General features: G+C 45.5%; 1 protein-coding gene across 15 annotated transcripts in view; it reads left to right on the top strand.

The window, feature by feature from the left end:
- SFMBT2 (Scm like with four mbt domains 2) overlaps positions 1-14,269 on the top strand; it is a 225,133-nt gene that overhangs the window by 135,583 nt on the left and 75,281 nt on the right. For all 15 annotated transcript variants that reach the window (XM_042944803.1, XM_042944808.1, XM_042944809.1 and 12 more), the window contains 2 exons: positions 7,374-7,475; positions 10,798-10,945. In XM_042944803.1, the coding sequence (XP_042800737.1) occupies positions 7,374-7,475; positions 10,798-10,945 (250 nt within the window). The remainder of the gene's footprint in view (positions 1-7,373; positions 7,476-10,797; positions 10,946-14,269) is intronic.

The following is a 14,269-nucleotide window of genomic DNA, read 5'->3' as shown; positions in this document are numbered from 1 at the left end:
TCAGTGTGTCGGGTGAAAAACATGAGACATAAGCCCGAACCGTAAAGCCAAACAACCAAATGCACTGGTGGTTTGTCCACTCTTTCTTCCCCAGCGTTACACTTTAAAAAAAAAAAATTTTTAACGTTTATTTATTTTTGAGACAGAGAGAGACACAGTATGAATGGAGGAGGGGCAGAGAGAGAGGAAGACACAGAATCCGAAACAGGCTCCAGGCTCTGAGCCGTCAGCCCAGAGCCCGATACGGGGCTCAAACTCATGGATCGCGAGATCGTGACCTGAGCCGAAGTCGGACGCTTAACCGACCGAGCCACCCAGGCGCCCCCACCCCCACCCCCACCCCCAGCATTACACTTTGTCAGGAACCACCTCATCCGCTGTCTCTTCATTCTGTATAGATTCACCCACCCGTAACGCGTAGTATTTAAAATACTACTGACTGATTGAGATTCATCAGCCAGGAACGTTTGCCGGGTTAACCGCGTTTATCAGACCAACCTGTCTGGGTTAACGTTGATAATGTTGTGATAAAATAGGCATCGATGAAGGATGGCTTCCTTGGAAAGCATCACAGGCATTTTGCAGCACACGCTTCTTCAATCCTCATTGCTTAAAGCACACACGAAAGCAGTTAGTAAAAATCATTTGCCAATTTTGGATGAAGGCTGAGTGTATATAAACATTTCGAGGGTAATTTTTAGTGTCCGAAGCCTCTGACACACGTTTTTCATAAGCCGCTGAAAGAGTGTGATGAATTAACAGTGAAAATTGGAGGTTAAGGAAATGATCGGTATTAAGAGCTGTTACTTTGTAACCTGGCAAGATGTGTGGGGCTCCTGGATGGCTCAGCGAGTTAAGCGGTTTCAGCGTCAGACTGTTGATTTCGGCTTAGGTCATGATCTCACAGTTTGTGGGATCGAGCCCCACATCGGACTCTGTGCTGACAGAGCAAAGCCTGTTTGGGATTTTCTTTCTCCCTCTCTCTCTGTCCCTTTCTCAAAATACATAAATAAACTTTAAAACCAAAAAAAGGGGCGCCTGGGTGGTTAAGCGTCCGACTTCAGCTCAGGTCATGATCTCAAGGTTCTTCGAGCCCCACATCGGGCTCTGTGCTGACAGCTCAGAGCCTGGAGACTGCTTGGGATTCTGTGTTTCCCTCTCTCTCTGCCCCTCCCCTGCTTGTGCTCCGCCTCTCTCAAAAATAAAGATTAAAAAAAAAATCAAGAACAGAAATAAAACCTGGCAGTATCTGTCTTTGAGATAAAATTTTAGGAGCCTCTAGGCTCTAACGGATTTTTTTTATTTGTTTACTTAATTAACAATAAAGAAAATAAAAGATCCTGTTTGGCCTTTGCTTCCCCATCCGTTGTATCACCTGAAGCTAATCGTGGATGTAGTCAGACCATTTGAATTTGAATCTGGCTTCTCTTGTTAGCTCCGTGCCCTTGCCGACGTAACTAACCTCTCTGTGTCTTAATTTCCTCCCTGTAAGATGGCTACTACCCCATCATCTCTTGTGAGGGGGGAAATGATAATACAAGGAGGTGCTTAGGGGCATTTACAATATATTGCCTCGTTCCTGTTTCCGTGATTGATATTATGTGCCAAACCATGACTTTCGGTGTAGAGTCCTTGCATCTTTAGTAGGAAAGCATGAAGCTCTTGGGTTCTAGAGACAAGGAAACTGATGGGGAACAGAAGTTGATGTATATATAATCTCTGTTACATTGTCGTGCGGCTGAAAATAAGGTTCCCTGAAGAGCGATTGTTAAGGTAGGCTGGTAAGACAGTCCTCCAATGAAATGAATGGCATTTTATCTCTGATCAATAGAAAGCTACTTTAGGGCAAGAATAAAATGTGTAGCGATGAGTGTAAATGGGAATGACATTACCAGCATTTCTTCGAATGAAAGTTTTTCTGTAAGCAATTTCAGTGGACTCCAGTACATTTAAATAAACAGTATTTCTTGACTGTGACAGGCATATTTGTGAATGTACTGAGCATTTAGTAATCCCTCCTGATTTCAGGAATAACATCATTCTTGATCCAATAATTGTGAGGTGTGAATGATTCTCTAGAGCTTTGCAGAGGCCAGAATGCATCTCTCAAACCATAGTGAATTTTCCATTATCTCTCGGTAGATAATCGGTTTTGTGAATCATCTTCAGGGGCCAGGAGCTCTCCCTCTTTTTAACACCGAGAATGATTAGCTTGTGTTTGCGAAAATGAATGCATGTACTCTGACTGCATTAGCAGCCTCAAGTAAATGGTCTGGGGGCGATTAAATTTGGTTTTCAATGAGAGTATCAGTACCTTTCCTCATATACCAATATGAATGTACCTATATACGCACACACACACAGAGCTCGGAAGGTCTGTGTGTTGTCTTATTTTGGAAACTTACTGCCGTTGAATTCTTTAATTGTCTTAAAAATAACTCCGTATTTTTTAGGAGTATCAATGACTCTTTTGCCTTTTTGGATCAAACTGACATGCCTAAATCTGGTATTTTAAGGTCCAGTCTCCTGAGCTAAATTTACCAAGCCACTTTCCCATAATTTTTTCTTTACTCTCCCGAGTCATATTCATATTCCAAATTAAGATTCACTCCTGGAAACCCTCAGATTGCCATCATCATAGCAGTAGTGATTTTTATATGCTGCAGGAAAAAAATGTTTATTCTGGAATTTCTTCTAAGCCTGGATATTCCATAGCTGTTCTTTGTCTTTTTCCTTCTCCCTCTCATAATGTGTGTGTGCGTGTGTGTATGTGTGTGTGTGTGTGTGTGTGTGTGTGTTCTTTGCATCTCTGCATGTGTGGTACTTTGGCAATGTCTAACGCACGCTTATTGAGCAAATGCTACACTCTGAAATTGGAATGAATATCAAAAAGTCATCTAGTTTTGGACATTTCCTCAGCTTAATTCAATAAATGCTTGTTGGGGTCCTAATTGGGTGAACCGCAGAACATAAATGAGAGAGTTATGCATTGACGGGGAAGTATTGCACATAACACATGGCCTCATGTCATGTTCGTTTCAAGGTCTCCAGGGGCCTGTGGGAGGTTTCAGTCTTTGAGAAGACACTGTTCTGCCTCTTGTAGTATAAAGTTTATGACATCATGGTTCATGAAGAACATAAACATTAGAGCGGTGTATATATGGTCTTAATCAAACTCATAATCCTTATGTGTCTTTGCTTCTGGATGTAAAAGACTTTGTTGTGTTGACTTACCTTTGAAATGGGTGGGATTTTATACATTGGAAGATTTGTCTTTCCTTTAAAAAATTTTTTTTAACATTTATTTGGTTTTGAGAGAGAGAGAGAGAGAGAGAGAGAGAGTGTGAGCAGGGGAGGGGCAGAAAGAGAGGAAGACACAGAATCCAAAGCAGGCTCTGGGCCCTGAGCTGTCAGCACAGAGCCTGATGTGGGCCTCGAATTCACAAACTGTGAGATCCTGACCTGAGCCAAAGTCAGAGGCTTAACCAACTGAGCCACCCAGGCATCCCTCTTTTTTTGTTTTTGTTTTTGTTTTTTGTTTTTTTTAATACTGATTAACTACTGATTAAAAGTGACTTTAAGAAAGTGAAGGGTAGGGCTGTGGCTACAGAAATGTGTTGTATAATTTCTGGGCTTGTTTCTGAAATTTAGACTTCAAGTTTAAGAGGTTCTTCTGGATAGATGTGGATATTTGAGACCAGAATATAAACATCTGTGTTCGAATACAGGTACCCATCACAATATCTGGGTTCCTTTTTCAGTATATTAAATGAGAGGGTTGAAGGATTTTCACATAGTTTGGGACAAAAACAGATGCATTTCACAAGTAAGAATTTTGTGTGCTTGCATGTAATTGAAAGCTAGTCAAAATAGTTTACGATGTAGGAAATCCAAGCCCTAGATGACCATGAAAGACTTCTTTGTAAACCTTTGCTCACTAAGCATCATTTTTAAATTGTTTAAAAATATTTTAATGGCAGGGTGCCTGTGTGGCTCAGTCAGTTGAGCATCCGACTTCAGCTCAGGTCATGGTCTCACTTAGAGTTTGTGAGTTCCAGCCCCACAGTGGGTTTTGGATCCTCTGTCCCCCTCTTTTTTTCTGCCCCTCCCCTGCTCACTCTCTTTTCCAAAAACAAATAAACATTTAAAGAAATATTTTCATATCATTGAGACAGAACACCATTTTAATTATTTTAAAAAATACTAATGTCATTAACATTTTATTTTTGTCCCCCGTTTGGCCATGTGTGATTGTGACCTGAATGGTATTTTTTACGGATGACACCACTCGGTGGTTGACCGGCGCTTGGCGACTCCAGGAAAGAGGGAACAGAGTGTGTGATATCTGCACAAAATGATCCCCTCTTTACCTGGAGATACGGTTGGATGAGGTAGACGCAGAAATCATGAACGACGAACATTTATAACACCAGCCGCAGGTGCCAAAGGAGAAGGTTATCTGAGGAGCAAATTCTTGCCCTAAGCCTTGATGCTTTATTTCTAAGGAAAAGCGGCCATTGCCTGGTCCCACCCGACAACTGTGTGTAACATAAGGCACCTGTTAAGGGACATCTAGCAGTGTAGGGTGACTGGTCCCATAGACTTTTCAGCATCAGGAGTTGTGATGGAGAGACCTTCCGGTAGATATAGGGTGAGTGTAAACTTGGCTAAAGACTTCAAGTCCATGGTCAAGGTCAAACGGAGAGCCTGGGATGTCGAAGGGTTCTGGCAGTCCCGTGTCAACCCTGCCTGAGAAAGCTGCCTCTACTCAGAGCAAAGGTAGGGACAGAAGTATATGTGGGCACACAGCTGAAGTCAAGAAAGGCTGAAGATGGCAGGTAGACCAGACGCCCAGAATGTCGTCAGGAACCTCTCAGCGGAAACAGAGGGGAAGAGAAAACAGGTGATAGAGGGAAATTGCAAAGAGAGCAGATCTGGTGGTGGAGGCTGCCAGAAGTTATAAATGTTCTATTATTGGTGAGTCACATCTCTAGTAATGAGAGGGAACGGTGTAACAGGGAGGGACATCTGATAGCAGAGAGAAGCAGAACGTCTGTGAAAATACTATATTCGTCTGGGCCGCTTATTAAACAGTCGACCCTTGAACAGCATTGACCTGAACTCCATCTACATGCAGATTTTTTTCTTCGATAGATACAGGAGAGTGCCGTAAATGTATTTTCTCTTAAGATTTTCTTCCTAACATTTTCTTTTCTCTAGCTTACTCTGTTGTGAGAATACCGTACGTCATGCACACAACGTACAAAATATGTGCTCATCGACTGTTTATGGGATTGGTAAGGGTTCTCCTGGTCAACGTGAGGCTCTTAGTTAAGTTTTGGTGGGGAGTCAGAAGTTACGCGCCCGTTCTCAAGTGTTCAGGACGTTGTCTCCCCTGTCCCCCCGCATTGTTCAAGGTACCAATGTGTCATTAGTTCCTGAGGAAAGTTCTGTATCGTCAAGCCGTGTAAGAATGACTGCTTCAACTTGTTGACTATATTCAGGTAAAGTTGTGTTATATTACGGTTTTGAATAATTCCTTTTTTTCAAAAGGGGAAAGGGTTTTTGAACTTAAAAGGGGAAAAGTGTTTATCTGCACAGTTCACTGATGTGCGTGCGTTCCCACTGGTAGTGAGATGCTGGGTGTGGGGGTGATATGGATGTCCGACAGGAACGTTAACTTTTAATCTTGTAATTCAGGTGTCAGCGCGTCCTTTGTGGTTCAGGGTTACTGCTTTTCTGTCATCCCCCGTGCTTTCTGGCTTTGCCCTGGCACTGTGGTCGATCTGCATTATTATGTGTTAATATGCATTAACTCTCTATATGGTATCTTTTGAGGTTTTTTTCCCCCCTGAGCCAGTTTCCCAGCCACCATTAAAAATAAACGCCATATTTTCAACATAAAAATCATCTCCTGCATGTGAGGGGTGTTTCCTTGTGTTTTTCCTTATATGCATCTAATCTCTGTACAGTGTTGATCGTTGAGTTCTGGAAGAATTGATAAAGGCTGGGAACGGGCTAGTTCTTCCATTGAGTTTTTGTCATACGCCGTTGCACTTTGGACACATCCCTGCCTGTGGATCAACCCCTCACCCCTGCCGCCGCCAGATGTGACACTGCTTGCTTCCTCCAGACCTAGCATTTCTTGAGCACCCACCGGGTACGGATACCTTTGCAGACTGCGGTGACGACAGGAGATGGGGTCCTTGTGGTCTCTGGGTGTTCAAAGCCTGCACCTTCGTTGGTGGAGCAGTGGCTTGGCGGGGGGTTTCTAAGCGGTTCTCTGGTCTCGTGCGCTCCACCGACGGCACTGACCAGCTTTTGCAGGGGGAGCAGCCCCAGCCCCGCGGGGCTCTGCCCGATCCTCAGGGCTGCACGAGGAATGACACCTCTGAATTAATTAAAAACCCCCTGGAGGTCTGCAGATAGAAGCAAGTAGTAGATCCCTAGATAGGTTTGGTGCTTCTCACCCAGGTGATGAATTTAGAAATGGTAGGATTTATTTGTAGCTATTATTTCCCCCAGGGACGGGCTGCGGATACGTTTCTTTATCTGCTACCATTTGCACGGACTGTGAATTAGGAGGTGACCTCCGTCTCGGCCAGATAAATCCTGGCATCCCGAGTCCAGCCAGCCTCCTCTGTTGCCGTGGAGGGAAAGCGGGCACTGACATTTCTTTGCTCGAGAAGGCAGGGGAGCTCCGTCTCGCACACAGAAGGTTGCCGTGAGCGGGTTTTAAAACTGCCAGACACCTATTAAACAGGGGCTGTGGCTCATCCTGATGGAGCCGGAGTCGGGTTCCGATCGCGGGCAGAGCTGTTTGGACCTCTACAGGCACACATTCCCCAGATGGGCGGCTGACCACCAGGAACTGATAAGCTGTGAGCTCTCAGGCACAGGACGCGGGGACAGGCCGTGTCACCCACAGGGTCTCCTCGAAGCCCTGGGGAGTTACCTCCAGAAGCACGAGGCCACGTTTGCTGAAGATGTGCCTGCTGTGTGTTTCAGATGACTGATGGCCCCCATTACTCGGCCGAGCTTCCGTTCTAGCGCCTGGGAAGATCAAAGCACTGCCGTGTGATTTTTTTCTTTTTCTTTTTCTTTCTTTCTTTTTTTTTTTTTTTTGGGCTTAGTGTAAATTCAAGCATGGCCACAAAGGCTTGTTTCCTTCCCTCGGAAAAGCAATTTAGCCCACAGAAAATAATTAAATCTGCAGTATCTTGCAATAATGAGAAATTTGCAATGGGGGAGGGTTAATTGTTTCAATCCGATTTTAGTTACCCAATAAAATGTCTAAGGAGGGCGTCCAGACAGTGCCCGAGTTCATGCACAACACGGCTGGTTTTTCAAACTTTCTGTCGCTTCCCCTGCAGGATCATGCAGATCTGAGAAGCCATTTCTTCACGGTCGGGATGAAGCTAGAAACAGTGAATTTGAGCGAGCCCTTCCATATCTGTCCCGCATCAGTGACCAAGGTGAGCCTCCCGCTTTGCTTTCCACCTCAGCCCCCGTGTTGCTGCTCACAGCCGCCCGGATGAAATACGCGGTTGCAGGGGCGTGCCGCGGCACCCCTGCACCCGGCGGAAGGCACCTTCTCGCCAGCCCCGCTGTCACTGGTCGTAGAGAACGAGGCCGGTCACCTGTCTCCCGTTGCAGCAGAGATTCGGGGAGGGCAGACTGTAGACGCTGGTGTCCCCGAGTGGCCGGGAAGAAGGTCCAGACGCCCGCTGGGTCTGCAGCAGCGACCTCTGCCGCGACTCTGATCCACCTTGCGCTGTTGGCCGTGGCCACCTCAGTGTCCCTGTTGGTTCCCGTTATCTTTGACACAACATGCTCGTGAGTCACGCGTCGTCAGCGTTGCAATGGCAGCCTGGTCCTCTCCCGCTGGCAGGCGTTAGAGTGATGTGTTTATAGTTCGAACACCCGAGAAAAAGGCGGAAAGCCGATTCCCATCTCCAGTGTGTCCCCCCACCCCGTCCGCTTGCGTTTTGTCACTGGCTTTCATCCATGAAGGGAGGAGCCTGCTCCTCCGATTGGCGAATTTAAGACGAAATTGCCTTTTAATGTAAAGTCACTGTCATTACGGCCCGATGGGCTTTTCAGATTGTAATGTCCCTTCCCCGTCGAGGAAGTCACCTGTGGAAGTCACACCTGAAGCACGTGTTTCTACCTTGAGTGTCCTCTTACAGATGGCGGGAGAGACCAAAGCCACATTCTTGCCCAGTGTATATTTTAGTTAATGGCCTTTTGTGAGGGAACTTAATTAACGGTTCAAAACTCAATTCCATTTTCATTTCTTTCACTAAGGAAGCCTGGATTTGTTAATACAGGGGTGGGCGTTTCAGAGTCATTCGGCGTGGTCTTTTTTTAATTCACGATTTGGTAAGATGTACGTCACAATATGGAAGACGGTTGTGATCGCTGTGTTTCTTTTCTTCTACATAGGTTTTCTTTAGAACGTAAATTACTTTTACATCACTGCTGATTTATTTGGAGAACAACTGGCCCATGAGAAAAAAAAATACGGAGTGATGCTTTCCATGGTGGTTTCTAGGGTTGCGATTTATGTTCCCGGTCATAACACCATCCGTTAAAAAGCTTTTTTATTTAAGTTGACCTTTGGGGGTTTTCCTCGTGCATTCTGGTAATTGCACATTTTCCCAAAACTGATAAGTGTTACCTTGCTGCACGCTGGCCAGAATTTCCCTTTGTCCCAGCAGCAGCTGATGTGGTAATGCCAGCTGCCCATTTATCTGCATAAATGTTACCCTGTCCTCATTCTAAGAGGCAACAGTGTCCCCTTCCCCTGGTATTTATACAGTAAACGAAAGAGAGATGCCGGTGTGCTCAGTGTCTCCACAGAGGACTCACATTTTTATGCCTGCAAATAATCGTAATCTGTACCGTTAGAATGTGACATACTAATTACGGATAGTCTCAGCCCAGATACTGGTGTCTTGTGGGATAGATTTCCGGTGACAGTAGCTTGGTTTCACAATAAATAAGTCTTATTGGGGGTGGGGGCAGGGAGGATATTTTCTCTGATTTTTTTTAAGCTACAGTTTCTTTTTCATTTTGTTTCTTCTTACCCTTTCTACGAAGGATAAAACGCTCAGTCTTTCTGTTCCGCACGAACCCTTTTTGGCCCTGTGGTGTAGAACACACGTGGATTGGACTGTATGCTTTGGCCTCTTAGGACTTAGATGGGCAGGTTCAAGGTCCCCCCGCATGTAGTGAGATTTCAGGATGTTCTAAGGTGGTAGGTATTTATAATTAGACATAATTGTCTTGACGTCGGAGAAGGCTTTAGAATATTATGTTTGAGAACATAATGCTGTGCTGTTACTACTCATGATAATGAAAACTTCATTTTCATTTTCCTCGGGGCTTTCCTTCATGGCACAACTATTAAAGACATAAATAAATAACATTAAAGCCAACAGATAAAGCAAGTAACTGTGTTTTAAATGCCCAACCTTTAGCAGGACGGTGAGATTACAGATTGTGTGTTTGGGGATCCACTGATGACAATGACCATCATCTGTGTCTGTGAATTATATTGTATTGTTTAGATAAAGAATCTTGGTTCTGTTTCTTTCAAGGCTGGCTCTGAGCTGCACAGCCTTGGGCCAGCAGGTTAACTGCTCTAGGTTTTAGTTCTGAGACCTACAGGTTTTGGACCAGATTGCTCAGTGTTTCTATACCACGTGGGACATGAACCCTGATGGAGTTGAGGAAACTGATTCAGCTTTTCTTCTGAAGTATGTGCACACGAATATGTGTTTTAATAGGTTTTGGAGATTCCTCAGTGCCCATGCTCACAGGGTCTAGTGGTGCTAACAAATTCTGCCATCAGAATTCCAGGTTTTTAATATATACGTGTGTGTGTGTGTGTGTGTGTGTGTGTGGTGTGTGTGCACGTGCATGTGAGATTAGATCCCACTGGCATTTAATGTAGGCACTATTCTGGACAGTGGGAATGTGGACAAAAGTCCCTGCTTTTACAGAGCTTATATTTTAATGGGTGATGGTAGAGGATAAGGAAGTAAATCAATAGAAAGTTACATGTCAAATGCTAAGGAGAAAGACACAGCAGGGAAGGGACCAGAGGAGGCTGGAAGGCCAGAGTGTGGGAGGGAAGGTGTGGTTTTGAATCGGGCTACAGAGGGAAGAGCTTACCGGGAGGGCGAAGTTTGATCCTTTGCTCCATAAAGTCTCCTTTCAGAGGCAGATCTCAGGCAGCAGAATGAGGGCTATTTACCAGAAGTAACTTGAAGAAGAACAAGACTGAGTGTGCGTTCCTGCTTTGATTTTAATTAGGCTGCCTCCAGAAAAATATTCTGTACATGAGGGAGCCAGGAATCCTAGTTTAGGAAGAATGTTCCAAGCCAGACAGTGGGGTTCTTAAATGATTTGCTCTGAGGCCGTGGGTCCCTGCCGTGGACGTGGAGAAACCACTGACCTTCCAGGGCCCATCCTGGCTTTTGGGTTTGTCTTCCTTCATGAGTGTTTTTCTTCCAGCACTGACTGTCCCTTGACTTCTCTAAAATCACTGACGTCGTTTTGTGCTTTCGTATGTACACAACTCACCCGCTTATCTTTCCATTAAAGCGGCCACAGTGATCGACTCTTGAACTGGATCATTTTGGCGCTATCCACTGAGGTGCCAGGCTGTGTCGGAATCCTTTCGATGAAACCTATTTGTTGCATTTGGAAGCTGTGCCAGCGTTTCATACCGGCATCGTGTGATAATCCCGAGGAATTAACCCTTGGCTCTGTGGTTGTTTTCTCTTTCAGGTTTTTAACAACCATTTTTTCCAAGTGACTATTGACGACCTAAGACCAGAACCTAGTAAACTCTCAATGCTGTGCCATGCGGATTCTTTGGGGATTTTACCAGTACAATGGTGCCTTAAAAATGGAGTCAATCTTACACCTCCCAAAGGTCTGTATTCCGTGAAAACGTGCAGGGTTTGGGTGGCTGAGGAAGGTGGCGTCACCGAAGTGTGCCTCCGATGATCTCGAGAAGTTTATGTTGTAAACGATTTCGATTGTGGGAAAACGGCACGTCTCACAGGTGGCTTGACACGGGACTCTGTCACAGCTCCTTCCCGTGGCGAGGTGCGTGACTTCGGGCTTCTGGAGAAGTCCACTCTGTCCGCCGTGGCTCCCCATCCGCCGTGGTGTGCGGGGGTGCTGGGGTGTGGTGACAGAGGGCACAGCTAAGCCATCGAGGGCACAGCTAAGCGATCGAGGCTGAACGCTTGAAGGTGTTCGAGAAGTGGCGTTAGAAACGCAGCATCATGCGGAAGAAACATTTCTCTCCGTTTTTATTTCCATGAAGTTAATTTTCTCCCAAGCTCACGGTCTGGTAGCCAACAGTGTGATGCCGTAACACATTAAAATAATTAAGTCGGGAGCCGGGTCGCACTAAAACCATGTCAAACTGGAACCCACGAACCACATTCTTGGTAAGTACCTTGCGTGTCATGGGGTGACGTGTGGTTTGCTGCCCCTTGCAGATCTGACGCTCCTGCAGGGAAGAGAGCAGCCGGATGGAGGGAGAGGGGGTGGGAGGGAAAACAGAGGGGGTGATAGAATAATTGCAGGAAGAGATGAGATGAATAAACTTCCTGCAGGATTTTAACAGATCACAAAAAATGCAGGGGTTCTGTGCTGCCCTTTCCAGGTCCCCAGGGCCTGGATTCTTTCTAGCGTTCCTCACGCTGGGAGGTTAATGAATACCCACAGGTTAAGTTCCAGATGCCTGGGGGTCGTCGTGCCCCAGAGGCAGCCTTTGCCCCTGCTGCACCTGCCTGGCCCGTCTGTGCCGTGCTCCGCTGGCCGCTCACCGCCCCCCCCCCATGCTCCCCGTGCTCATCCCCACCGGGCGAAGGTACCCCCACGTCAGCTGCTGGTTCTTCTCCTTAAAGCCGCGCAGCAGCGGAATGTGGTCTCGTTAGAGCACGGTAGGCTGGTGCAGACCACTCCCCGAACCGTTCCGAGTGCCTGGGTCAACGGCGTCCTCGAAATGAGCCTTGCCCTGGCACGAGGCGGAGTCACAGAGCCCGTGTGACCCGTCCGAGGCCACGCGGGTGGTGACCAACGGGGAGAGGCGCCCTCCCCGATTCTGTGCTCCGCGGCGGAGAGGACGCCAGTTCCCGAGGGTCCTCGCGGGGGACCCTGGCCAGATCGTGACTGTCAATCAGATGGGACGCCTGCCGGATTCCACGGGCGCTCTGCCGCATCAAACCAGTGACACAAGGCTGGATATCTTTGTATTCCTCTAGCATGATAGGTTTCTTATCACGAACGATCGAGCGGTAGCAGATCAGAGAAAGGTCGCCGTCCTTTCCTGCGTGACATTTAGCAACAGGTCACTTGTTGAATCTCACAGTCAGTCCCACACACGATCTCTACTCCTTCCTGACTTCTGTGATCTGAGCATTTGTGCGGATGGGTCCAGGTCGTCGAAGAAAGACTTCCTCCTGGGTATCTAAAATGCTGCCTGGTTGGAAATTATAAAATTCCTAGGTAGTAATAAGATCTGTTGAAGAATTTAAAGAAACAAAATTACTCGGGTATTTCCTCACATGGTGAAAAAAGGGAAAATATCTGGGTATGCATTTTGGCTGCTGGATTATTCCATTAAGCAGGGTTTTCATGTTTAACACTATCTCTAGATTTTTTAAAATATATTTCTTATGAACTGATTACACTGTTAGAAATGCATTTTAGAAAAGAGACTGTTGGCATAATTTGGGTATTTATTTGGAAAGTAGGTGTGCCTCTTTGGAGAATTGCATTTCATGATGTTTGGAGAAATACAGTTGGAGAATTAGAATTCTAGGGAATAATTGTCCCGGGGCCTGTGATTATAACAAAGTCTTGGCTAATTTATCTGCTGAGCTCTCACCATTTGGGGAGAATATGTTGAGTATATGTTACGCACATAGTAAAACCTATTTTTGTAATTAAAGTGCATTAAAATTGAGAGGGTGATGGTAGGGTTTTTGGTAGACGTGATTTTATGGTTTGCTTGTGAGCTAATTTGTTACGAGTCTTAAATGTCAACAGCGAGGCCGGGGATCATGCCATAGAATTTTTTCAAACACCGCTCTTTATTAACCTACGAACGTATGTGCTCTTCTTATAAAAGTTGCTTTTAACTCAAGTTCTGAACTTTGTACGTACAGTACATCGGATTTATTACTCACGTTGGGAAGTGACTTTAGATGGTTTCTTGTATATATGCTTTCACGAATGTGTTACGTTGTTTAGATTTCCGTTAGAACGGTAAACACCACTTAAAATTACATGCTGCCTGATCCCTAAACAAAAGATATTATCCCCACTCATTCCCCAGTGGGAAGGAGCTGATGAAACAAAAGATATCTGATGGTATGGGAGATCTGCAGAGAACAGAGACCCATACTTACATTGTTTTGAATCTGTTTCTTAAGTTAAAAAAAAATTTGTCTCCATGGGGCGCCTGGGTGGCTCATTCGATTGAGGATCCAACTTCGGCTCAGGTCATGGTCTCGTATTCATGGGTTCGAGCCCCACATCGGACTCTGTGCTGACAGCTGAGAGCCTGGAGCCTGCTTCGAATTCTGTGTCTCCCTCTCTCTCCGCCTCTCCCCTGTTTGTGCTCTGTCCCTCTCTGTCTCAAAAAATTAAATAAAACGTTAAAGAATTCAGAAAAAAAAATCTGTCTCCAGACTTTAGAGACAAGTAGTGTGTAAGCTAGAATGGGTAGGAAGGTTTCAGGATGTCTGGGAGAGAAAGTGCTTTCCTGGTAAGCAAAGGACAGATCCTTGGAAGTTTTGTTCCATTAGTTTAAAACTAGCAAACAGCCATTCACAATTATAGACGCTATAAAAAGTGATGAAACAAGTAAATAAACCTGTGAAGCAAAAGCAAATATAGGTTATCAACCATGACTTGCGATTTTTAGACTATTTCATTAACCTCCTTGGCGTGTAACATCAAGGATTAGTCGTAGAAAAAGAGGAGTGAACATCCTACCCGGGGGGGATCTTAGTAGAAAATATTAAGCTTTTGCATTTATTGTGAATCGGTTGTAAAATGGGTGTGCAGAGGCTAAAAGTGAATCACTTCCTTTAGCTCTCTGTCCCCGCTGTTTGGCCATCTTAATAGTAGGCACGTGAACCGTTAAGACGATTTAAGAAGTGAAGGTGTGGTTTTATTATTATCAAGACTCAGAGTAGTGAACCCTAACTGGTGTCCTCTTTTCCTGAAGACAAAC

Source organism: Panthera leo, chromosome B4 (assembly GCF_018350215.1).
Source record: "Panthera leo isolate Ple1 chromosome B4, P.leo_Ple1_pat1.1, whole genome shotgun sequence".
Lineage (NCBI taxonomy): Eukaryota > Metazoa > Chordata > Mammalia > Carnivora > Felidae > Panthera > Panthera leo.
This window is presented reverse-complemented; position numbering and strand designations above follow the sequence as displayed.